This window comes from Stenella coeruleoalba, assembly GCF_951394435.1.
Source record: "Stenella coeruleoalba genome assembly, chromosome: 7".
NCBI lineage: Eukaryota > Metazoa > Chordata > Mammalia > Artiodactyla > Delphinidae > Stenella > Stenella coeruleoalba.
Genome location: NC_137153.1, coordinates 112,210,649 through 112,235,257, shown reverse-complemented (window position 1 = coordinate 112,235,257; position 24,609 = coordinate 112,210,649). Strand labels below are relative to the sequence as shown.

The 24,609-nt window shown below is 59.1% G+C and overlaps 1 protein-coding gene across 1 annotated transcript; it reads left to right on the top strand.

The window, feature by feature from the left end:
- NR5A1 (nuclear receptor subfamily 5 group A member 1) lies at nt 1–24,609 on the top strand. The gene is made up of 7 exons (XM_079925482.1): nt 1–177; nt 4,165–4,281; nt 4,424–4,565; nt 6,616–7,241; nt 14,703–14,822; nt 16,723–16,870; nt 24,355–24,609. The coding sequence occupies exons 2-7, from the start codon at nt 4,180–4,182 to the stop codon at nt 24,600–24,602; spliced, it is 1,386 nt and encodes a 461-aa protein (XP_079781608.1). The 5' UTR covers nt 1–177; nt 4,165–4,179; the 3' UTR covers nt 24,603–24,609.

The window sequence follows — 24,609 nt, the reverse complement described above, 5'->3', positions numbered from 1 at the left end:
AGGAGGAGGACGGACGGACAGGGCCAGCCTACTGTCCGCCCGCCGCCAGCCGTGGCGTGAAGGAGCTCCCGTGTGCCCACGGTCGCCACTGCCCCACCTGGGCCGCTGGAGCTTCCGCTAGGACTCCTGGTGCCCAGTGTCCACCCTCATCCAGCGTGAGAGCTCGCCTTCCGCTCCGTAAGTGAGGGCCTGGGCCCAGGCCTCTAATGGCCAGCCTCCCTCCTCAGTGCCTCCCTGCGGCCTGGGCCAGCCACTGCCTGCTCTGCTGAGTGACTGGTGTCCGCTACTCGGGGCAGGGAAGGGGCCAGGGATCTCCCCAGACCTGCCCTCCCACCATGCTTCCGCCTCTTTTCCCCTGGGTGGCTGATAGGAGGAGCTAGGCCTATGGGGACAGGCCCTACAGGGGTCTGTGAGTGTCCTGCTGTCTATGGGTGTCCAGGTGTCCACAGGACTGTGTTGGCCCAAGCCTCGTAGTCTGTGAGTATGTCTGTGGTCACTGGGTCTGTCTTCGGGTCTCTGGGTCTCCCTGAGCGTCTGTGCTGTCTCCATGGTTGTCTCTGAGTCTCTGTGTAGATTCATGCATCTGTCTCCAGTATCCATCTGTCAGTCCTGGTTCTGTGGCTGGGCCAGGTCTGTGTTTGCTTCCCTGGGTAGGCGGGTGAGGGGCTGTGATTCCCCACATGTTGAACTGGAATCTGGGGTTGTGAGGGGTGGGTGCAATGAAGCCTGAAGGGTCAACCCAAGGGCTCCCAACCAGTGATAGTGGAACCTCTGGGAGAGGGGATCCAGGTGGAGGGGGCAGGGGAGAACAGGCCCAGAGCCCAGCCGCCACCCCACCTGGGTCCCCAGCCCAGACTTGTGCTTACACTGCCTGGGTCTTCCTCAACAATGTCCAGGAGACCCCCGTGGGCTCCACCCTAGAGAAGCTGACTGGGGGTTCCCCAGCCCAGCCCTCCCCCTCAGTCCCCTTCACTGCGCTGCAGAGGTGGTGCTGCTCCTGTTTTCCACTTTCTGAGGGCCCTTCCCTGACGGTTCAGAGGCAGTAGCGCCCGCCCGCCAGCTCCTGCAGATACTCTTGTTTCTCAGGGGCTTGGGGTGGGGGGGTGGGGGGTCTGCAATAACTCTCTTTCCTCCCTCCTCACTGAGATTGTTTCATTAACTCTCACGGAAACCACAGAACCCCTTCTGTAGGGCCGCTCTCTTCCATTTTATATACGGAGAAACTGAGGCTCAGAGAAGCGAAGTGACCTGCCAGGGCTTGCATCGCAAGTCGGCTGCAGATTCTGCCCTTCATTCTGCTGAGTGAGCAAGATGGGACGTGGTCTGCGCGGGGTCTCAGGGCCTCGGCTCGCAGGACCAAGGCGCCAGCTCCAACCAAAGCCAGAGGCCTCGGGGTAGAGGCCCAGACGAAGCTGACCGCACCCAAGGGTCCGAGGCTTCAGCCTTCAGATCTGAGCCTTTCGGTCGCTGCGTTGCTGCGAATGCATAATTGTGGTATTTCCCGGCTTGAAGATCGCGGCTTTTTGGCTTTGCTCTTCTCAACACTCTCTCGGACCCTAGGCGCGCCGAGGGGCAGCGGCAGGAGCAGGATGCGAGCAGGCGCCTTCCTCTCTCGGGTCTCAATTTTTTCATTTGAAAAATGAGAGTGACCGAGTAGAGGTCCCCCAGCCCAGAGCAATGGCTCAGCCCGTCCCGGCTCGACCCAAGGACCCCTTTGTCCCAGGGCTGCGGGGCACTCTCTCTTGCCCTGCCCCTAGCCCAGGTGAGAGCGCAGAACGGGAGGGGAGAGGGATTTCTCCTGTCCCTGGGCTCTGTTCTCCCAGCTCCCGTGCTTTCTGTGGCTGGCTTCGGGTCCTCACCAGACTTCGGAAAATTCGCAGGGTGGGATTAGGACGACTCCCATTTCCAGCCAAGCAAACTGAAGCTCACGGAGGAGAAAGAGCTTGTCCCAGGTCTCCCAACCGGACGCTCTCCATCGATGCCGCAGTGCCAGGCGTGTGCTTTGCCAACACCACTTCGGTTCATCCGCACGACCACCCTTAAGGAAGTCCAGTCATCATTCCCACTTTACAGATGAGGAAACTGAGGACCACAGAGGGGAGGAGATTTGCTTAAAAATCCAATGAGGAGATGTGCCTGGGCCGGGGGAGAACCCAGTTTCTACCCTTGAACCCATACCTTGGCCACGGCCCCCCACGTTCGCCCTACCTACTTCTACGCTGCCAAACGGCCAGCGCCCCCAGCGTGGCCCTCGCCAAGACTAAGCTGGATTTGCAAATAGGGACTCGCCTCCTTTCACCGCAGGCGGGTGGCCCGAGGCTCCCAGGCGCCTAGCACCTGCTCGGATTCCGGGCTGCCCGGGCTCTGGGAGCCGGGATGAGGATGTGGGGCGAGAGGGTGAGGGGAAAGGCACGAACCCGTCTAGGGGGCGGCGGAGGGCGCGGGCTCGGACGCCGCCCCCGGATACCGAACGCGCTGATATGGAGGGGCCGGCCCCTGGCCCCGGCGCGGTGGGTTCGCGCAGCACGCGCTGGCGGCGGAGGGGCCCGGGTCCCAGGTGCGCCTCAGAGCGGCCCTGGAGGCGGCGGGGGCGGGGAGGCGGGGTGGGGGAGCGCCGGGGCCCCGCGCCGCCAGCCCCGAGCCCCCGCCTCCTCGCCCCCGGCCCGAGCGGCCGTCATCGCGGGCGGGCGGCGCTGCGCCCGGGTGCGGCTCATCGCCGGCAGCGGCGGCGACGCGGCCAGGCGGTGCGGGGCTCGCGCTGGCGGGACGCGGGGCGCTGCTGCTGCTCCCAGGAGCCGCCAGGTGGGCGCCGGGCGGGCCGTGGCCGCCGTCGCGCCCCTTCGCGCTGCCCCGGGCGCAGGCTTTGCGCGCTTCCCTTCTGGAGACTTCGACTCTCCGCCCGAGGTCGCTCCCCCCGCCTCGGGCTCGGCCTCTCTCTCGGGGGCCCGCGGGGTTTCCGCCCGAGGTCTCAGCGCCTCGCGCCCCGCTAGCGGCTCCACGCCGTGCGCCCGCTGTCCCCGCTGCGCCCTCCTCGCTGGCTCTCCGCCCGATGTCTCGGTCTCGGCGGCACGGAGTCGGTGGCACGGCCTCGGTCCGTCTCGGTCTCGATGGCTGCCGCCCGCGGGCTTTGTCTCTCCCGGCCTGGGGGCCCGGCGGCTCCGCGCTTTCGAGCTCTCTGCACGGGCGCCGTCGTTCTCCGCCTCTCTCAGCTCGAGCCCATGTCCGGGTCCGACTCTGCCGGGCCGCGCCTCTGAGCTCGGGGCCCGGGTCCGGCCCCCTGGCCGGCCGCCTCCGTCTCTCCAGGTTTTCTCTCAGTGTCTCTGTCACTCTCTCTGCCTGGGTATCTCCCAGATTTCTCTTGTCTCTCCGGTGTCTCGGTCTGTCTCTCGTCTATCACTGTGTCTCTGGCCTTGCGGTTGTCTCTCTCAGGTTTTCTCTTTGGGCCTCTGACAGTGTCTCTGATCTCTCTATCTCTCTCTTTCGTTCTCTCTCTCCACCCGCCCCCCACTCTCTACCATCTCCCTAGCTCTCCGTCGTTCTCATCTCCCCCAGGTTTTCTCTGACTGGGCATCAATGTTTCTCTGTCACTCTCGGATTTTCGTTGTCTCTGTCGCCCCGGGGAACTCTCTCCGTTAAGCAGCGTCTGTCGGTGTCTCTCGCTCTCTTTTCTGCCCATCTCTCGGTCTCTCTCAGACTCTGCGTCTGTCTCCCTCGTCCCTGTCCGATCCCCAGAACGCTTGGGTCCCACTCCGACCGGGTTCGTTGGCATCTCCCCGGCGGGCGAGACAATCTCGTTTTCTCAGAATCGGGGTTTTGTTCTCAAACGAACGAATCCGGATCAAAGCGCATTTAATCCGAGAGTCCCAGATCGGACGCGGCGGGAGGCTGCTCAGGAGGAGCCCCTGGGAGGGTTGGGGAGCACACGGGGCAGAAGTGTGGGGACTGGGTCAGCAAGGGCCCGGCAGGGGAGCTGCTCCAGGCACACGTGCTGCGTGCTGCTCAGGGCGCTCTAATGGGTGGCCTGCAACGGGCGCCCTCGACCACTGGGCGCTGCGGAAGGCACCCTGGGGCGCGCGGCCGCGGTGGTGCAGGACACGCCGGACCCAGGTCCGCGGCGCTGCCAGTCGCAGTCCCGCCCGCGATGAGCCTCTCCTCCCTCCACAGGCGGACGCCGCGGGCATGGACTATTCGTACGACGAGGACCTGGACGAGCTGTGCCCCGTCTGTGGGGACAAGGTGTCCGGCTACCACTACGGGCTGCTCACATGCGAGAGTTGCAAGGTGAGCGGGCAGCTGGCCGGCAAGGGACCGGCGTGGAAGGCTGGCGAGCAGCCGGCGGGAAGCGGCGGAAAGCCCTGCTGGGAAGTGCAGGGAAGGGGAGACGGGGCCTGTCCCCTCCCGCGCTGACTCCCCTCTCCCCCAGGGCTTCTTCAAGCGCACGGTGCAGAACAACAAGCACTACACGTGCACCGAGAGCCAGAGCTGCAAGATCGACAAGACGCAGCGCAAGCGCTGTCCCTTCTGCCGCTTCCAGAAGTGCCTGACAGTGGGGATGCGCCTGGAAGGTGCGCACGCTGCGCCTCCTACCCCTGACCTCTGATGGCGAGGGGGCAGGGGGTGGGGGTGGGAGAAGGGGTGAGGGGAGGGTACCATAGGTCTTCTCAAAGTTTCTGGGGCCAGGCGATTAGCCCCTCATGTGACATTAGGGCCCTGATCTCTATGGGGGAGGGGTGAGAACTGATGTCGGTCTGGGTGAAGGGATGCATGCAGGACCAGCCTGGGATGGCTTGAGAAGTATCTAAAAGTGAATCCCAGAGAGATGACCCTCTCCCCAGCCCTTGCAGGCAGGGCAGCACAGGGCAGAGCCCCACAGAGCTCCTCCCTCTGCCAGGAGTTCTGTCACACCCCCACTGACATCTCATACAAGCCAGAGCCAAGGTTTTCAATGCCTTTACTGGAGTTCAAGTCCCAGTGCCACCACTTACGGGCTGGGTGACTTTGGGCAAGTTCCTTAACCTCTCTGAGCTGCAGACTCCCCATCTGAAAGATGGACCTAAGAGTAGTGCCTTCCTCCTTGAGTTAGTGAGAGAATTGTATGAAAAGCTCCTAGCATGGGCCTGGAACGTAGAAAATGCTCAACAGGTTAGCTATTACTGTTATTCTTATTTATGTTATTATCTGTCCAGCATCACTGTGCAGCCTGCACTCACTCAGACCACCCATCTGTTCATCTGTCCATCCATCCACAAGATTCACTCAGTTATTCACTCAGCAGGTTCTTAGCCAGGCCCTAGAGGGCTGGGTAATGGAGAGCAATCGCCCCCAGAGAACCCAGGCCCATCCTTGTCTCCCCACCCCCACCACAAGCTCTCTGTCTGGAGGGGAGGAAAAACGTTTTAGCAGGAAAAACTCAAACTCTTTGAGGGTGGACAGTCATAGGCCTCCACCCCGCTGGCCCCAGCCGGGCTGTGTGCCGAGCAGGCAGCTGTTGGTTAAAGTTTTTAAACAAAGTAGAAGGCCCCTGGTGGCTCTGAGAGCTGCAGGCCACAAGTCCTGTCACCTAGAGGAAGGGCCCCTGATGGAAGGGGGATATCCTGTCCTGTCCCAAGAGCCCATGTGCCCAGCACCAGGTCCTGAGGGACTCAGAAGAACTGGTTGTTGTGAGCTGCAGAAACCCCTCGCGGGGCCTGAGGGAGTGGAGCAGGGCTGCCCACCCCCATGGCAGGAAGATTGGCTGCATGGGCCCCGGAGACACATCCCTTGCTGAGCACCGCCCTCTCCCTCCTCCTCTCTCCCTTCTCCTGGAGCCCAGGGTGGGGTCCTGTCTGAGCAGGGGCTGGGGCCACACTTCGGCTGCAGAGACACACCTGTTGGGTCCGGCTGGTGACACATTCTTGGCCAGGTGGAGGGACATCTGGTCAGCAAGGGAGGTCCCTTCCCACCAGCATAGAGCCCCAGTCAGCCCTAAACTCAGCTTCAGATTTGAAGGCAGCAGCAGAAACCCGAGTCATTTTGCAACAGGGCTTCAACAGAGTCAGGCAGTCAGTCAAGAAGGAGCTGGACACTGGGGACCCACCTGTGAACAAGGCTGACCAGAGCCCACTTCCTGTCACCATCTCAGACCCTATGCTGGGCACCTGAACCCACTGCTGAACCCCCAGAAGCTCTCAGCCTGGGTCCATGGTACGATAGCACTCAGCAGGACGAGAGTGGGCAAGAGACAGGACATCCGGGGCAAGAACAGTGGCTGCTGCCTGGGTGAATCCAGGAACACTTTAGGCATGAGAGAAGGAAAGGGTTTGAGGCAGAAGGAATACCAAAGGCAGGGTGGAGGAAGTGCCAAGCAGAGGAGCAGAGAGATAGTAAGGTGGAGTGGAAAGAACACAGGGTCTCGTGGGGGGGGGGGGGGCATGATGGAGAGGTGAACAGGGCCTTGAACGCTGCGTTAGGGAGATTGACTTCCTCTGAACGCCAGGTTAAGGGCACTGGAGGAGCCATGAGAGGTATTGAGCTGGAGAGTGACCCAGTCGGATCGGTTTGGGGAAGAACTGTGAGTGGGGTGGTATGGCGGGTGGCCTGGAGGCGGTGAGCCTGCCCCTCTGCCTCTGCCCACAGCCGTGCGCGCTGACCGCATGCGGGGCGGCCGGAACAAGTTTGGGCCCATGTACAAGCGGGACCGGGCCCTGAAGCAACAGAAGAAGGCACAGATTCGAGCCAATGGCTTCAAGCTGGAGACAGGCCCCCCAATGGGGGTGCCACCGCCGCCCCCTCCCCCGCCGGACTACATGCTGCCCCCTGGCCTGCATGCACCTGAGCCCAAGGGCCTGGCCTCTGGTCCACCTGCTGGGCCACTGGGCGACTTTGGGGCCCCAGCGCTGCCTATGGCTGTGCCCAGCGCCCATGGGCCACTGGCTGGCTACCTCTATCCTGCCTTCCCTGGCCGCGCCATCAAGTCTGAGTACCCGGAGCCCTACGGCAGCCCCCCACAGCCCGGGCTGCACTACGGCTACCCAGAGCCCTACTCTGGAGGGCCTGGTGTGCCCGAGCTCATCCTGCAGCTGCTGCAGCTGGAGCCAGACGAGGACCAGGTACGGGCGCGCATCGTGGGCTGCCTGCAGGAACCGGCCAAAGGGCGCCCCGACCAGCCTGCACCCTTCAGCCTCCTGTGCAGGATGGCTGACCAGACCTTCATCTCCATCGTGGACTGGGCACGCAGGTGCATGGTCTTCAAGGAGCTGGAGGTGAGTCCCTCCTCCCACCTGGCTGGCCGCTGGTTCTGGGGTGTCCCCTCAGCTGACCAAGTCTCAGTCTTGGCCACCCCTTGGGTGGGGCTCTCCTGCCCACTGGCTTCAGGCCATATCTGGGGACAGGGAGGCCACCCTGGGGACATGAGGAGTGTTTCTGGTCCATCACAGCCTTCCTTGTCCCTGTCCCACCTCCTCACGCACCCCTCCCTCTTTCTACTTCTCTGTTCCCTGAGTGTCTATCTCTCACGGCCTCTGGTTCTTTTACCTCTGCCTCTGTCTCTTTCTGTTGTCTCTCTCCCTGGTGTGCTATCTCTCTGCTTCCCTGTCTCTCTCTAGTCCGTTCAATCTTTGTCTCTTTCTCTCCCAGTCTGAGTCTCTGTCAACATTTATCTTTCTTTCTCTGAGACCCTGGGCTCTCGCAAAGGACTAGCTCAGTCCTTGGGAGGCTGTCTCTGGTTGCCCCAGCCCAATGTCAGGAAGAGGGTCCAAGCCATCCTGTCCTCTCATTTGGAGAGGACACCACTCCCTGCTAGCCTCAGATATCACAGAAGGGGTCTTAGTATCTCAGAGTTTGGGACGCTTCTCCCTCCCAGCTAAGGTGAAAGATCTTACTGTCCCTGCATCTCTCATGCACGATGGTTAGTCCCACGTGTAAATGTGTGTGTCTGTGTGTGCAGGGAGTGCTAGGTGGGAGGGTAAGTGGGGGATTGCAGGGCCTGCCCCTCATCTTCCAAATGCCTCGGCTGCAAGGCCTTCCATTGCCCTGGGTTGAGGTACCTGCGACTAAAGTCAGCAGGAAAGCAGCAGGAGAAACTAAGGCCAGACAAGGAAGAACTTCCCAATCACCCTGCCTAGTGGTTTGAAGCACCCGAAGACTGGGAGCTGCCCGTCTAGTGCCCTGGCTCCCTATGATCAGGGTTTCTGCCAACTTCAGAGGCCCCCCTCCCCCAAGCCTGGCCAAGCCCATCCTCCCTGGCCTAGACGGAGACATGATAGGCCTTTAGTTCAGGCCTATTGATGTTTGCCTTTCCCAGGTCAGTCCCCTTGGCTGTTCTGGGACTGGCTGTAAACAGCAGGGCCTGTTGCCCTCCCTGCTGGGGCCACTGCAGCCTTGAGCAGCATTGTCAGTGCTGACGCCACTCAGGCCTGGGATTCCTCCAGGGGCATGTGGCTGGATGGGCCAGGGGTACTGTCTGCAGGGGCTGGGCTGGGCATGGGGGTCAGGGGGGATAATATGAAGCCTGGGCACTGTGAACCCTCGAGGTATCGTGGAGCTGGGCGCCTGGGTTGCTCTGCGGCCCAGAGCAACCAAGCATTGGCTGTAATGCGTTCTGCTTCTACTGTGGGGGGCCTGTCGTGGCTGAGGTCTGGGGATGTGCCGGCTGTCTGTCATGGGGTGGGACTTCTCACCCCTGCCCCCTCTCTAGGCTGACCTCATGGGTAGAACAAGAGGCAGGGCCTCAAACAATCCCATCTGCCTTCCACTCGTGGCTGGAGGCCCTGGTCGGGGAGGAGGATCCCAAGACCCTTCGGTTGGTTGCCAGCTTTCCCTCCAGGCTTCCCTTGAGCCCCCGGTGCAGAGGGGAAGAGGAGCAGAGCATTCTTGGCCTTCCAGAATCCTGGATCCAGGGGCAGGGCACTTCCTCTGACCGCCTTCCTGGTCTCTCGGGGTTTTTCACGCAGGATGGGAAGGGCTTTTGTCCAAGCTTAGCTGAGTGTTTTTTCCTGCTTCTGGTTTCTCTGTGGTCCAAACCTTCCTGCTTCCCCTTCCCAGAATCTCTGAATCAAGCCCAGGAATGTGAACCATCGTTACCAGCCTCTGTAAAGGAGCCTTGCCGATAAGTACCAGCCCAGCCCTTAGGGGGCCTCTCATCAGCCGTGTGGAGCTTCTTTCCCACTGGTCCGATAAGCCCTGGGCTGATGTCTATTTGCAAAGCCAGAGGTAGGGAAGCAGAAAAGTGTGAGGGGAGCTGAGTGACTGTTCTCTCTCTTTTAAAAAAAATATTTATTTATTTGGTTACAGCAGGTCGTAGTTGCAGCAGGTGGGCTCCTTAGTTGCAGCACGTGGGCTCTTTAGTTGTGGCATGCGAACTCTTAGTTGTGGTGTGCATGTAGGATCTAGTTCCCTGACCAGGGATTGAACCCGGGCCCCCTGTGTTGGGAGCGTGGAGTCCTATTCACTGTGCCACCAGGGAAGTCCCTGTTCTCTCTCTTTTTTTTTTTTTTTTTTTTGCGGTACACGGGCCTCTCACTGCCATGGCCTCTCCCGCCACGGAGCACAGGCTCCGGACGCGCAGGCTCAGCAGCCATGGCTCACGGGCCCAGCCGCTTCACGGCATGTGGGATCCTCCCAGACCGGGGCACGAACCTGCGTCCCCTGCATCGGCAGGCGGACTCTCAACCACTGCGCCACCAGGGAAGCCCCGTTCTCTCTTTTGACTGACCATTCATTCCTCACCTCCGGGCAGGACACAGCAGACAGCAGAGGGGGGTCCCTAGCTCTGAGAGTGGGGCAGCCCTTGGCCTGTGCATAGGGACACTGAAATGAATTGGACCCAGGAGGTTGCCAGGCTAGAGGAAGAGACAGACATGCACATAGGTAATGCCAACACAGGATGCCTGGGGCTCTGACAGCAGTAGAAAGGGGCCAAGGGACGCCAGCAGGAGAGTAAATGGCTCTGTGTTAGAAAGTCGGGGAAGGTTTCTTTGATCTGCACCTCTCCAGAAAGCAGTCTGAGAAGGTTAAGGGCATTCCGGGAAAGGGGACAGCAGAAGACCCAGAAGTGTGAAAAGGTACCATGTGTCAGGGAGTCCCACGTGGTCCTATGAGGCAGGGCTGGAGAGGTAGGCAGGGTCAGAAGCAGAGCTTGGACCAGGAGTAGGTCCTTTGGCAGTGGGTGATGGACAGCCTGCCTGGGAAGGGCAGACTCCCACCACAGAGCCTGAGCTCTCCCCAGAGGCTTGCTCAGCCCTCTGTGACACTGATGATGTCTTGCTGTCCAGGGGAAAGACTGGGGTCTTTGCTGAGCTGATACTGGGGCTCCAGATGCCCTTTTGGGGTTGTCCTCCTCCAGCCTCTTTCCCAGCTTGGACGTCCCTCTGCCTCCAATTTTTTTGGGGGAGGTGGGGCAGGCCGTGTGGCATGTGGGATCCTAGTTCCCTGACCAGGGATCACACCTGTGCCCCCTGCAGTGGAAGTGCAGAGCCTTAACCACTGGACCGCCAGGGAAGTCCCTCTGTCTCCATTTTTCCACCTCATGCAATCACGGTGTGTTAGATCTGACGTGGTACAGAGGTTAGTAACATATACCAGAATCAGAGAGGCCCACGTTCAAGTTCCATATCTGCCACTTACCTGGTGCGTGAGTTTGGGCAAGTGACTTTACTCCTCTGGGCCTCAGTTGTCCCTATCTGTAAAAAAAGGGGGAGTTGAGATAGTAGCCACCTCATAGGGTTGTTGGAAGGGCTTAGTGAGCTAGGTAAAGAATTTAGCACAGGGTGCAGCGCCCAGAAAGTGTTCAGTGAGTGGGGGCAGTGGCTCCCTCCCTCGCTGGGCCCCTCTGCCGGGGTACCATTGAATCTAACCTTGCAGGTGGTAGACAGGCCTGGCCAGGAAGAAGGAGAAAAGATACATCGTGTCCACACTCCTCTGAGCACTAGAGCTCTGGGAGAAGACGGGGGCCCACCTTGCCCTGGGCTTCCAAAGCAGCTTCATACCTGTAAGGTAGCAGATACTCACCTGTACATACTGCTCCGTGGGGGCAGGGTGTAGGCCCAGGCAGGCAGCCTCTCTGGACAGTCCCCGGGAAGGACAGCTGGGAGGATGCAGGATAGGAATCAGGGAGGTGGAGGCGAGGGCCAAGAGTGCCTAATGACCCATCTTGACATCAGTTCACCCTTGACATCCAGCTCCGAGGCCCCCGATTGGCAACAGATTTAACTGCTTAGATATACGGTTTCATTTAAGTGGCAGTAACTCTGTCAGTCCCGGACTGACAAATGACAGCCCGCCAACCTCTCAGCCGGGAGAGCGCCGTGGCCAGCCCGCGGCTTGTCAGCCACTGGAGAATTACAGAGCCCACTGGCCTTCGACCGCCAGACTGATCAGACCCCAGGGGGCTCCGGAGGGAGGCCTGCTGGGAAGGAGGTCATCTCGGCACGCATAAATACCCCATCTCCGAGGCAGGCTGCAAAGTGTCAAGGCTCCAGGAAGATTTGTGGCAGACCGGCAGGAGGGGTGGGCGGCTGGTGGGCCCAGCAGACAGGCCAGGCTGATGAGGCACCCCAGGGCCGGGACTGCACATGTCCTTGTTCCCGGGGTAGCAGGGTGGACTGAGGGTAGAGGAAGAACCTTTTGCTTAGGGAAAAGCCCACGGAAGGTGAAAACCAACCCTCTTTGGTTAAGTGAGCCTCTTAGCCACCTGCTTTCCCATGGAGAGGGGCTGGCAGCTAGGGCCCTCTGGTTTTCTTTTAAATAAAAAGGGGAGTGTGTGTGTGTGTGTGTGTGTGTGTGTGTGTGTGTGTGTGTGTGTGTGTGTGTGTGTGTGTGTTCATCTGTGTGGGGAGTGTTTGGAGTTTGGTGTCTTTATGTGTCCATCTAGGGGAAGAACTAGTAAAGAGTCTGGAAGCACGACTGCTTGGCTGGTGGGGAGGGGAACCCGGGCCAGGACAGAGTCCCCAGAATAGCTGACCATGGGTTCCCAGAACCCTTCACGACTGACACCGCTGTGCTCATATATTTTCTCTAACCAAAAGAGGGAGGATTTATTTTTTTCCATTTCTCAGAATAGGAAATCAGGGCCGGAGAGGGTGTGTGGCTCAGCGGGAATCAGAGGGCACAGGGCACCAAAGCCCAGCCACCGTAGTGCACCTCTCTGCCCTGCACCCCTATCAGCCCCGTGGGCAGGGCTGCCCCCACTCCCGGGGTCTGAGGTCTGGGTACAGAGTCTGCTCCCAGGGCTTGGCCAGCCGGGTCACTGTGACCCCTTCTGCTTTCTGCCCAAAGCTCAGTCAGCTTATCTCCTAATTCTCCCCCTTATCTCTTGCGCTTCCACCTCCCCACCCCCTGTTCCTTTAATTCAGGCACAAGGGTGTCTGCTCCCTAGGGCCCCAATAGGTGGGGAGCAGAACCCAACCCTGCACGTCCTCCCTCTCCCAGTGCGACTGGCAGCCCCACCCTCCCCAAGACCCCCTCCCAGTGGGCCAGCGCGACTCCCGGACCAGGCACCTCCTGCTGGAGCTCCAGGAGTGCCAGCCCCCCCGCCCCCCAAGAAGAGCAGCCCAGGCGGGTGGTCTGTGCAGAGCCCAGCTCCTTGCGGTTACCTGAGGGGAGCCTCTGCTTCCTTATCCGTAGTGGGCAGGGGTGAGGAGTCCTGGGCGTGCTGGGAACGGGGCCTGGTCTAGGCGCTCACTGAGCCTTGCCTCCCTCCTTGGAAGCTGTGATGGGGAGGCTCTCTGGGGACCAGCCACTTCCTGAGGCATGATAAGGCGATAAGGCGAGGTGTCTTTGCTTGCGGTGCGTCCTTGCCCGGTTCTCAGTCTCTCCCGGCCCCTCCCATCCAGGGCTACCTGTGGCTGAGCCTCGGGTCCCCCTGGCTGTGCTTCCTGTTCTGACAGTAATGGGGCTCTAGGATGGACCTTCTGCTGGGAGATGGAGGGGGAGGTATGGGTTCTTGACACGGAGGGGAGGGGAGGAGGGGAGGGTGGGAGGCTGGGGACTCAGAGCAGGATAGAGACAGACCCTTCCTCTTGTTCTCAGCCACACAGGCTGGGGAAGGGCTGAGCAGGCGAGGCCTGGAGGAAGCCTGACTGTGTGTCCAGCGGCTCACTTTGCTGTTTATTCACTTTTCTCTCCCTTTGTCTGTCTGAGAACAGACCCCAGGGACACTCCCAGGAGAGGAGCAGAGCAGAGGGGAGCGGGGATGCTTCTAGCCCCCGAGAAGAGAGAGCTGTTGGTTAGACCTGGGCCACTTCCTTTTCAGGCCAGGGGCTGCCTGGGCTACTCTGGTCTCCAGGTTGGGGGTTGTTCCTCCCAGAGCCCACAGGTGTCAGGGAAGACAGAGGCATGAATGGCGTCATCAGATGTTGCAGGTGCCACGTCCAGAGGATGGGGAGAGCTTCATGGGTGAGGCAGTGAGCCTGCCGTGAACTCTAGGGTGGCAAGGGTGGATCTTCCTGCACACCTAGTGCCAAGAGCAGAGATGAACTAGACAGAGCTGTGTGACCTTGGGTAAGTTACTTGACCTCTCTGAGCTCAGTGTCCTCTCTCCATGGATTGGGGATAACATTAGTACCAACTACGAAGGCTTGTGGAGCTGCAGCGCAGTGACTGTTAGCTATCGTGATTTGCATTCACTGTAGGGCATGGCCCAGGAAGGTGCCTGGGGGGTGCCCGTTGGGTCAATGGCAGCTGGCTGATGAGCCACGGATGCTGAAAGGGACTGGAGTCTGCACTGTATCCTCCTAGGATGACACGCTGCACCCAGCGCAGTTCTGAACACCCAGAAGTGTTCAGTATTTGTCACTATGGAGAGTTGTGGACCGAGAATGCCAGCCATGACCCTGGCCTGGCTCTGCCTCTCTGGGACCCCAGGAGAGTCCCTTACCCTCACTGGGTGGCAGATTATTCATCTGCAAATAGGAGTTTAGGCCAGGAGATCCCTAAGGGCCCTTCTGGCTCGGGCATCCCATGGTCCTGAGTCCCACTCGTCATTGTCATGAGGGTCTACTCTTGCCATGCTAGAATGTGGCGATCCCCCAGACTGGAGGATAGGCCCTGCCCTCACACTGAGCGCCCCTCAGTGCAGCCTGGGGATTCAGAATCGGCCCCGTGTGCCCTTCTATTCCTGCTTCTGATGTAGACTGTTGCCAGCCACCTGCTCATTCCCTGGGCCGGACCTCCTCTCTTCCCATGAACTTCAGAGCTCTGCACAAGACTGCGAGGAAGCCCTCTGTTTTCTCTACATGGCTCCTTCTTGAGCGATTCAGGCTGCTAGAGATGTGACCACAGGACAAATGGGCACAAGGAAAAATTAATACTAATCTTTCCTTGCATTTAAAGGAATCCTTCACAAAGCACTTCTGTGGACATTATTCTGTAACATTTATTGAGGGCTTAATATGTGCCAGACCGCCTTCTAATACTTTGGCCACTCTCCAGATGAGAAAACTGAGGCCCAGAAAGGTTACAGAACTTGCTTAAGGTCATACAACTTGTGAGAGGCAGAGCCGGGGCCCGAGCACCTCTGTTGGACCCTCTTATTATTTCGCTAGATCCCTGCCACACTTTGATGAAGAAGACACATGGGTAAACTGGACACAGAGGTTGGGCAGCTTGCCCAGGTCACATACCCAGTTGAGCTGCTGAACTCAGAGCTGGGAGGAGGAGGGGCGAGGGGACGGTCCCCAGCTGGGCCGTGGCTGGACCCTGGACTCCTGTGTGCCTCTTCCTTGCAGGTGGCCGACCAGATGACACTACTGCAGAACTGCTGGAGTGAGCTGCTGGTGTTCGACCACATCTACCGTCAGATCCAACATGGCAAGGAGGGCAGCATCCTGCTGGTCACTGGGCAGGAGGTGACCAGACCCTACTGTGCTCTGTCCTGACCCCCCACCATGCACTTCCAGAATTCTGGGCCCAGAAGAGGTCCTAGACCTCTCCAGGGCTGGCCCTGGGCACCACTGAATATCAGCCCTTTCCCCAGGTTCATGGGATACCCACCAGCCCGACCTCCCTCTGATCAGCCCTAGCTTTGACCTTGAGAGGAACCAGGCCCTGGGAGCCCTGCTCTGGGGGAAGCAGCTCAGGGATGTGGGGAGGGTCAGGGAGGCTCTTGGAGGACGTGATGGTGGCTCTGGGTAGTGAAAGAATAAATAAGGGCTGGTCGGGTAGTGACGGGGTGGAGGGACAATCCCCGCCTCCACACATGCAGAGGAGGTAGCACGGGCCAGGCTTAGAGAGGCAGGTTAGGACTGCTGAGCTGCCGGGGGCTGCTGGTGTGCTGGGACATGGGTTTGGGGGGGCAGGTGCCCTGTGGGGGCTGGGATGAGGTGAGAGATAAGGTTGGAGGTGTGGCTGGGGGCTGGGATGGGCAAGACCTTGCAGGTTCTAAATCCTGAATGATAGATGGAAGGATGGCTGGCTGGCTGGCTGGCTGGCTGGCTGGCTGAATGGGTGGACAAAGGGGTCTGGGCCCCAAAGAGCTCAGAGTCAGAATTTGGGCACTCTTAGAGCAGGGAATTAGGGGCACTAGGATGGGAAGCAGGTGGGGTGGCTCCTGGAATCAAGCAGGGAGCATCAGAAGAGTTTTAAGTGGGGAAGGACACAACCAGGTTTTATATGAGGAAGCGCATGGAGGGGGCAAGATGGGGGGTGAGGAGGAAATGAAGGCAGCCACCCGCCGCTCAGAACACTGGGGACCTGGGAGGGCACAATTCAAGGAGGGGAGAGGAGGTGTAGAGGAAACGGAGGGAAGTAGGGAGAAGGGAAGGGAGGTTGATGCCCAGGGTCTAGCCTGGTGGAGGGAGCATCACGCCTGGGGGGCGATACAGGAGGAGTGGCTTTCATAGGTGCTTGGGGAGAGAGATTGGAGACTGAGGCCCTGCTCCCACCCCCTACCTCCAACCCTTTGTCCTCATCCTCTGTTCTCACCTGGGTGTCTCAGGCCATCCAGGGCCAGCAGAATGCTGGTTGCAAGGGTGTAACTTTGAGGCCACCTGGGCGAGCACGTGAAAGAGTCTGAGGTGTGAGTGTCAGCTCCTGTCAACACGTGGGTGGAAGTCTCTGAGGCTATGGGACAGTCCTGTGCGTGCGTGCGTGCGTGCGTGCGTGTGTGCTCCTGTATTTTATTGTGCAAACATCTCCACACACGTAAGTGGGTCACCATGTCAGTGGGAACATATACACAGACATGTGTCTGTGTTACCCTGTGATGTGACCCTACAAGAGTGTGTGTGTGTGTGTGTGTGTGTGTGTGTGTGTTCACGTCCTGAAGCAGGTGAACAAGGCTGTGAGTGTGTCCCTCCATGTGTGTGAACGTGAGCTGAGGTGTGGCCACATCTGTAGTCCAGGTGTCCATGTGTGGGCCCCGGGCAGTCATGTGGCCGCATCCACGCGGATCCAGGCACGGCTGCCCCACCCCCCACCCAGTGCGACGTGGTGCTCACTGCAGACACCACACAAAACACAAAAGCTGCTTGTACCACTGGGCCTGGCGGCGGCTCTTTGTGCATGAAGGACCCTTCAGCTCTCCCTCTGCACACACCTGCCTGGTGTCGGCTCTGCTGCGCGGGGGCCCTCAGCTCTGGGCAGGGCAGTGGAGCAGAGCTGGGAGCCTTGGAGGGGTCCAGGGGCCTGAGGAAGTGCCGCGCCTCCCCCGCCCCACCTGGCTCAGCTCCAAGGCTGGGCACCCCTGACCCCCAGCTTCCGACCACGGCCTCCCCTCGTGTCCCTGACCCCTGCCCTCTGCCCACCCAGGTGGAGCTGACCATGGTGGCCGCCCAGGCAGGCTCCCTGCTTCACAGCCTGGTGCTTCGGGCGCAGGAGCTTGTGCTGCAGCTGCACGCGCTGCAGCTGGACCGCCAGGAGTTCGTCTGCCTCAAGTTCCTCATCCTCTTCAGCCTCGGTGAGTGGGCTGAGCGAGGCCTGGCCTGAGGGTAGGGGGGTGGGCTGGCAAGGAGACCCTAAGGTGGGGCTCTCCGATGGGGGCCTCTCGTAGTGAATAAAGGGGACCTGGCCCAGGGCCTGCTTCCTCTCTGGGCCTGAGTTTCTTTGTTTGGAAGGACAGAAGGCCAGGATAATGTCTAAGACTTGCCCTTGATGGGACAAGGAACCCTCCTGAGGATGTGGTAGATTCCCAGCTGACAGCCCTAGAAAAGTGCCAATGCCACCCCAGAAAATGCCCTTATGATTTCAGGAGCTTCTGATCCCTGACTCCCTTCCTGAGGTCCCTGTGTTTCCTAATTCCCCGCTCTAAGGGTGTCTGAATTCTGACTCTGAGCTCTTTGGGGCCCAGACCCCTTTGCCCATTCATTCATTCATTCACTCATTCAAAAAAGACCCCAAATCCCTGTCTTCAAGGAGCTGACCTTCTGTTGGGGAGAGAGACAATAAGCATAATATGATTAGTAAAATGTATAAATTAGTGAAATGATTCGTAAAATGTATAGCCTGGAAGATTTCGGTAAGTGCTAGGGAGGAAAACAAAGCAGGGCAGGGGCAGAGGGCCAGCCTAGCCCGCCAGCTCGCCTGGCTCCCCAAGTGTCTGGTGTCTCCCTCCCTTTGCCCTCCTGACCCCAGCCCAGCCTGTGCCGCTCAGGTCTCCACCCTCCCTCTGAGCTCTCATCAGGTCAGCCTCCTTTTGTCCTCCTTCACCCAGCAAGCAGGTCCAATGCCCTCCCTGTGCCCAGCAATGCTGCGTTCACAGAGGTTTTCCCTGCTCTCAGGCGGCTCCCAGTCTGGGAGAGGCCTCCAGCCAGTGCCATCAGGGCTGAGACAGAGAGATGGGGAACCCAGGACGGGGAGCAAAGGATCTGCCCGGAAGGCTTCCTGGAAGGACATCTGAGCAGGGTCTTGGAGGATGAGTAGGAGTTTGCTGGGGGGGGATAAATCTTTTAGCAGAGGTGTAGATGGGATGGAAGGTTGGAACAGAGGGGCGTGAATGCCTTGTCACCTGGGGAGGGGGCAGGATCGAGACGCTGTCTTTGTGGCAGATGGCATCACAGCCATGGTCTGGCAAGGGTGTTCCTGCTCAAGAGTGGGGGCAGCTGGGGAAGCAGCGGGTAAAACAAGCTGGGAGGGGGTGATTAGTGACGTACTGACTGGGGGAAGCCCTGTGTTCAGGCCGTGGCCGTGTGACTGGGTGCCTGGGCTGGGCCTCCTGACTCTGCTGGCGCAGCAGGTTGGTAGCTGGAGGGCGTATCGGCAAGGCTGCAGGGGTTGGTAGGGGTCGAGCATGCTGGGGGGTGAGGGCTGAATCTCGGGCAGCCGGTTAGGAGCCTGAAGCCCTTGGTGGGGCCTCAGGGACCTGAGCCAGGCCGGCTCCAGCTGGGGAAGTCCCCTTCCTCCTCTGCCTGCAGTGGTACCCTCCTCCCCACCTCAGTTTCACCAGAGCCACGGATGTGTGTGGTTTGGGGTGTGCAGGCTCCAGGGGTCATGTGCGTGCCTGTGCCTTCATTTACGCGCATGTATAGACTGTGAACTTTTATGGGCTAGTGGGATTTTATGTGTCATGTGGTGTGAGCAGTCTGTATATGGCTGAGTGGTGACTGTGGAGGTGTGAGGGATTTGAGGGGCGTGCTTGGGACACATTGTATTGTAGTGTGGGTTCTGTGGTGGTTTGTGAGGTGACAGTTCTTGACCTGACCTTCGTCAAGAGGCCACTAGGAGGTCTTGGGGAGGGTGGGGATGCCAGCCACCAGGTTGCTTGGCCAAGGCTCCATCTTGGTGCCCCCTGCAGAGCAGGACCACGTCTTGGCTCTCCAGACCCCCTGGGGCCTGAGGCACATGCCTGCAGCCCTCAGCCCCTCTTCCTACAAAAGTCCCAGCGCTGGGGACTGCCAGGCCTGGCACAGCCTTGGCCTCCACCAGGTGATAAGTCCAGGATTCCTCCTTCTATGGGGTGTAGGGAGGACATCAAGGCTGAGCCCAGCCCTCCTCTTCTGGGTCCAGGCAAGGGGCTGTACTCAGAACCATGAGTGCACAGCCCCTCCTGCATGCCAACCTTCATCCTGTTTTCCAGAGGAGGCAGTTGGGGCCGGGAGACTGGGAGGGTCTACAGTGCTTGGCTGGAACAGGCTGGAGCAGGTGGGACGGAGGAGTGAGAGTGTGCACGTGTGTGTACACATGCGAGGCAGGGTGGAGCAGTGGTTAGGAAAGGGGACTAGCGATGGACCACCTGGATTCTAAATCTAGACTCTCTCTCTGCTTGTGGGCCCTTGAGCAAGTCACTCCCCTCTCTGAACCTCTATTTCCCCATCTGTAAAATGAACATCATAATCATCTTTAACTTGCTATGAGATTTAATGAGAAAATTCCCCAAAATGTTCAGTGCATGGCCTGGCCCCTCAGAATATGCATCAATATTGTTTCTACCATAGCCATCATTAAGTTCACGAGCAAATGAACAAGTTAGTGAATGAAGTGAAGGAAGGAACGAGTCTCTCTCTGTCTTTATTGCACACTGTGTGTCTGGCACAGTGCCTTGTCTTTGGGGACAGTGACCCTCAGGGTGGGGGCCAGAAACTCTAGTGGTATTGGGGCTGTGAGGGGAGAAGACCCGGGACCCAGGCCTGTCCGAGCTCGTAGGTGTGCAGTGAGAGGAGCCCAGGGGAGCCACAGGGGCCGCTGGCTGACAGGTTCCAGGTGTGGAGAGGAGCCTGGGCAGTCCAGTGTGATCAGGGCTGGGCCAAAGAGGAGAAGACAACTATGCCTAGGATATCAGGGAAGTCTGCTTGGAGGAGGGGCCTCTGAGCTGGGCCTTGTAGTATGAGCAGGAGTGTTCTGGGTGAAACAAAGCAGGCAGCAGCAAGGGCGTTCCAGACTGAAGGAAGAGCCTGTGCACAGGGATGGGTGATCCTGAAAGTCTGGAAGTACCTGTGGGGCAGGGAGAGGGTGAGGAGGAGGCTGGAGAGGTGGGCAGGGGCCGAGCTGTGCAAGGCCTTGAATGCCAGGCCAGTACGTTGAACCTTCCCTTGGGGAGGATTTTCAGCAGGGAGAAACATGATCAAGTTTGCATTTTGGCAAGGTCCTTCCAACTGCAGCATGGGAAAAGGATGGCAGGTGGCAACCCAGAGCCCTGCAAAGGCTAGACGTGGGGCTGGGGTGAAGTGGATAAATTTGGGCAAGACGACGGGGAAGATTTGCCCAGAGTCGGGAAGGTGGGAGGGGACTACTCCCATGATCCCACCCAGACCACCAGAGCTGGGTCCCCAAGGGGCGCAGAATGGGGTGGCCACTTGCCCCTTGTCCTCTAGCTGGCATGCCGGACATCACCCCGGGGCAGCGCGTCCCTGGGCTGCTTCAGCCTGAACTTGTGGGATAGCTGTCCCCCAACCCCTCCGCCCTTCAGCCCGCTCAGCGCCTCCTTCTTGCCTGCCTCCACAGAAGGGTGCCATTTGGTGTCTAAATAGCCGGCTCAGGCAGGCGCGAAGGCAGGTAAGGAGGTTTAATTAAAATTAGTGCCTCTCTCCTGGCAATCACGGTGTTTATGAAGATGGGCCCGGCTGGCATTGTTCCGCAGAGGACTTAATCGAAGCTTAATGGATTGACCTAACATTCGATTTTCTGACTTGCATTGAGGCGGCGGCAGCAGCATTCCCTTAAGCGTTTGCAATTTACCCACTGCTCGTGCCAACAAAAGGCGGCCTGAATAGCAGCCCCACTCGAGGGGCCATTGTGCGCGGGGGCGCCTGCCTGAGTCACCGCTATTGGGACAACATTCTTTATGTCTCGCTGGAATGAAAGGATTATTCAAATATTCAATTAAACCGTGAAAAGGGGGCTTTTCTGAGAACCTGGGGGCCCCCGGCTCCGCAGAGCTAGCGGGCTGCTCTCGGGGGTGGGGTTGCCATCTCCCAGCCCCCTCCTACCTCTCACCCCCCGGATTGCTGGGAGCTGAGCAGGCCCGGCTCCAGCCCGCGGTGCCTCAAGGCCCAGAGCTGGGCAGATGAGGTCCAGTTCTTTGGTGCCCTGAGAGGCGGAGATTAATTTGCCCCCGTTTTTCAGATGACGGGAAACTGAGGCTCAGACTGGGGAAGGGACTTGCCCCGGGTCACCTAGCTGGTGGTGGAGCTGGGGTTTGAGCCCCTGACGCACGAAGGGGGCGTCTCCAGGTTTGTGTGTCTAAGGAAGAAAGGGTGTGGTGTCCTGAGGGATGCTGGCTCTGTCACATCCAGCATCCCAGCGAATCTTCACGACAGTCCCTTTAGAGGCAGGCTGGGAGAAGGGGCGTGACTTGACCACGTTCCTCTCCAAGAGGGTGTCCAGAGTAAACTTCCCGGGGAAACCAAGGACCCCAGGCTTAGTGGCCCTTGGACAGGACTCCTGAGTTGGATGGAACATAAAGTCATCACGTCATCTAATCCCCCAGGAACCAGGGTCCAGGCTTGACCCCGCATCCAGGCCTGACCCCGCCTCTGCTTGCCCATAGTGCTTTGGAGCCAGAGAGATCTGGGTTTGAATCCCGGCTCTGGTATCTGCTGTGTGCTCCAGGCCTGCCCCACTGTCGCTGTGCATGGAAGACGCCCTTTCCTGCCTGCCTGGGTGTCTGTGGGGATTAAGTGATGGCGGGGGCGGGGGCGGGGAAGGTGCAGCAGGTGCGGCGGAAACAGCTCTCCTGCCTTGTACTGTAGTGGCCAGGGCTCAATTAGTGACCGTGCTTCCCGCCCCCAGCCCTGTAGCCCACCTTGTGGGGGCAGTGGGGGTCTCCAGCCTCCCGAGAGCTGCAGGACCCGTAGAGCTGCTAGGAGGGGGGTGTCCCTGAAAGCTGTCCTTGTTCTGTACCTCCCCACCCTGCACTCCGCCCTGCTGTCCCTGTCACACTGCTGCTGGGAACAGTAAATCCTGGTAAAGCCGAGGCTCTGGTTGGTCCTCCCCAGCCCCCTCCCACTCCTGCCTCTACTGCAGCATCTTATCCAGTCCTCCCCGCACCCTCAGCTGTTTCTTCTGGGCCCCTTTACTGCTGTGTGGCCTTGAGCTGGTCCCTACCCTTCTCTGGACCCCCAGCCTCCTATTGTAAATTGTCAGAAGACAAGTAGGAGAACTGCCCTGGGGATGGTGGGGACTGAAGGTAGATTGGGTTGGAAAGAGATTGGGAAAGGGATGGGGCCAGTTAAGGACCTCTTGCCCCCAGGAGACGCTAGTTAGGTGGGGAGATTTCCCATGACCTTTGAGTTTATTTGGAGAGGGCCAGGCTAGGGAACAGGGCTGCTATGTACAGTTGGACAGGTTGTTTACTAAACAAGGGCACCTAGACAGGGGAAAGGTAGAGGCTGAAATCCAGCCTGCATGCCCCTCACCAAGCTGTCTTTCTGTGGACATGGGGGACCTTCTTTCTAATTGGCACAAGGTGCCTTGTGGGCTAATGGTGATCCTGCGGAGGCCAGGAAGAATACGACCCTGGCTCACTTACTGAATGTGGTGAGGGGGATGGGGACGAGGATGGGGGGAGGCCCAGATCCTGCCATACGCCCTGGGTCCAGCTTGGGTTTCCCTAAATCCGACTTTGGACAACACAGGCCTCGGCGGGCATGCTGGGGGCGGCTGGGGATCAGGGTTGCCAGGAGCGTCCAGCCCTCCTGGCGCAGTGGGTGTTAAGAGGGATTAGAAGGGCCAAGGGCTGTGCATGCTGGGCTCCGGACTCCCCCGCAGCAGCAGGGCTGGGGGTGATGGGAACGCAGGGGAAGTGGATGGACGACCATCTTCTGAATCGCTGGATGATGCATCCCAGGCCTGGCGGGGCTCGGAGCGGGGGATGGGGACAGGTTCTGTGGATTCCTGCTGACTTTCAGCCCCTCGGCAGGGCACCAGCTGGAGATGCTGCCCAGGAGCTGAAAAAAGCCTGCAAGCAGCGATGAGGACTCCCGTGACAGGAAACTGGCCCTCCACGGGCACCCCTGGGGGCCAGGCACCTGTGCAGTGCCCTGGCACCCGAGCTCCCCCCGCTGCAAGGTGGGCACGGCCCCTTTCGTAGAGGAGGAAGGCCTTCAGGTCAGGAGAGGACAGGGCACAGGCCACCGATTCTAAATGGTGGGGCTGGGATTTGAACCACCATCCACTTCACGCTAAAGACACTTAATTTTTATTTCTTCACTGGACCTCCAGGACAGGGGATGCATTCATCACACTCCTCTGTGCCTGGTACAAATGATCACTGGTCCACGCAGAGCCACCCACCTGCCTCTCCCTCCCATCACCAACCGTCCCCTTTACGTTTAACTCGGTTCTTCTTGTTTGTTTCTGTTCTTAACGCAAGGTGCACGCTTTGTGCGCTAGTGTTTTTAATTTAAGTAGGTGGCTTTACCTTATAGGTCTCATTCTGGATCTCCCTTTTTTTGTTTTTTATCCTATTTTTTGTTTTTTTTTCCCACTCAACCCCATGCTTTTAAAAGTCCGTCCATTTGCTCAGTACTGTGTCTGCTCCGTTACTTCTGTCTCTACTGCACTGGGCTCCCGGGGAGGCAGCCGCCACCTGGCCATCCAGCCCACCTCCCCATCACCGTAAATATTGTTGCAGTGAACGTCCACCGCCCCGTGAGAAAATTTCCTTGGGGTACCAGAGCCTCTTGATTGGTCAGAGCATGGACCAAAGGAGTGCCTGTCACACTCTAGCATGGGGGATGGGACCCCTCCACTCACAGTGCGCCTCTCTGGCGATGGTGCTGATGGGGGATAGTGATGATGGTGGCGGAGTGGCGATGCTGATGGCGCCTACCCCGAGGATGATGGCAACAGGATGGTTTTGACCATGGGGCTGGGGATGGTGTTGTTCCTGGACACGGTGAGAGTAGGAGTAATAATAACACTAACACACTGAGTCTTATGAAGTGCTGGACACTGTTCTTCTGCGCACTCTCTACATCTCAACTCCCTTAATTCTCACAACAATCTTGTGAAGTAGGCACTACTGCCACCCTGTTTTGCAGATGAAGAAATTAAGAGGTTAAATAACGTGTCCAGGGATACACCTGGTGAGGCTTGGTGATGGCGGTGGGGTCGATGACGATGGCAGCAGTGGTGGTGACAGGAGCTTGCGGCTGGGTGGTCATGGTGGCCGTGTGTGTGATAACCGCAGGCCTGCTAGTGTCAGTGACTGCCGCTGATGGCGGTGTTCAACCAAGGTGGTGATGGTGATGGTGATCATGGTGGTGACGGGAATGACGGTGGTTTGATTGTTGATGGCAGCAGGGACCATGTGTGTGAAAACCAGGGATGCTGGTATCGGCGACTGATGCTGGTGGCAGCGTTCATGGTGGTGACAGGGAGATTGTGGTACACTGTCGATGGTGGCCGTGCCCGTGTCTTTGGTGATCATAGGGATGTTGGCGTTGCTGATGCCAGTGACGGTGTTGATGATGTGATGGGGCTGGTGAACGGCTCCTCCCTTTGCAGATGTGAAGTTCCTGAATAACCACAGCCTGGTGAAGGACGCTCAGGAGAAGGCCAATGCCGCCCTGCTCGATTACACCCTGTGCCACTACCCGCACTGCGGAGACAAGTTCCAGCAGCTGCTGCTGTGCCTGGTGGAGGTGCGGGCGCTGAGCATGCAGGCCAAGGAATACCTGTACCACAAGCACCTGGGCAACGAGATGCCCCGAAACAACCTGCTCATCGAGATGCTGCAGGCCAAGCAGACCTGAGCTTGGG

Excerpts from the sequence above, each read along its gene's own strand:
- NR5A1 (XM_079925482.1), top strand. The coding sequence starts at position 4,180 with ATGGACTATTCGTACGACGAGGACCTGGACGAGCTGTGCCCCGTCTGT. Across the intron at positions 7,242-14,702 it reads TGGTCTTCAAGGAGCTGGAG|GTGGCCGACCAGATGACACT; the intron begins GTGAGTCCCTCC and ends TCTTCCTTGCAG. Across the intron at positions 16,871-24,354 it reads CCTCATCCTCTTCAGCCTCG|ATGTGAAGTTCCTGAATAAC; the intron begins GTGAGTGGGCTG and ends CTCCCTTTGCAG.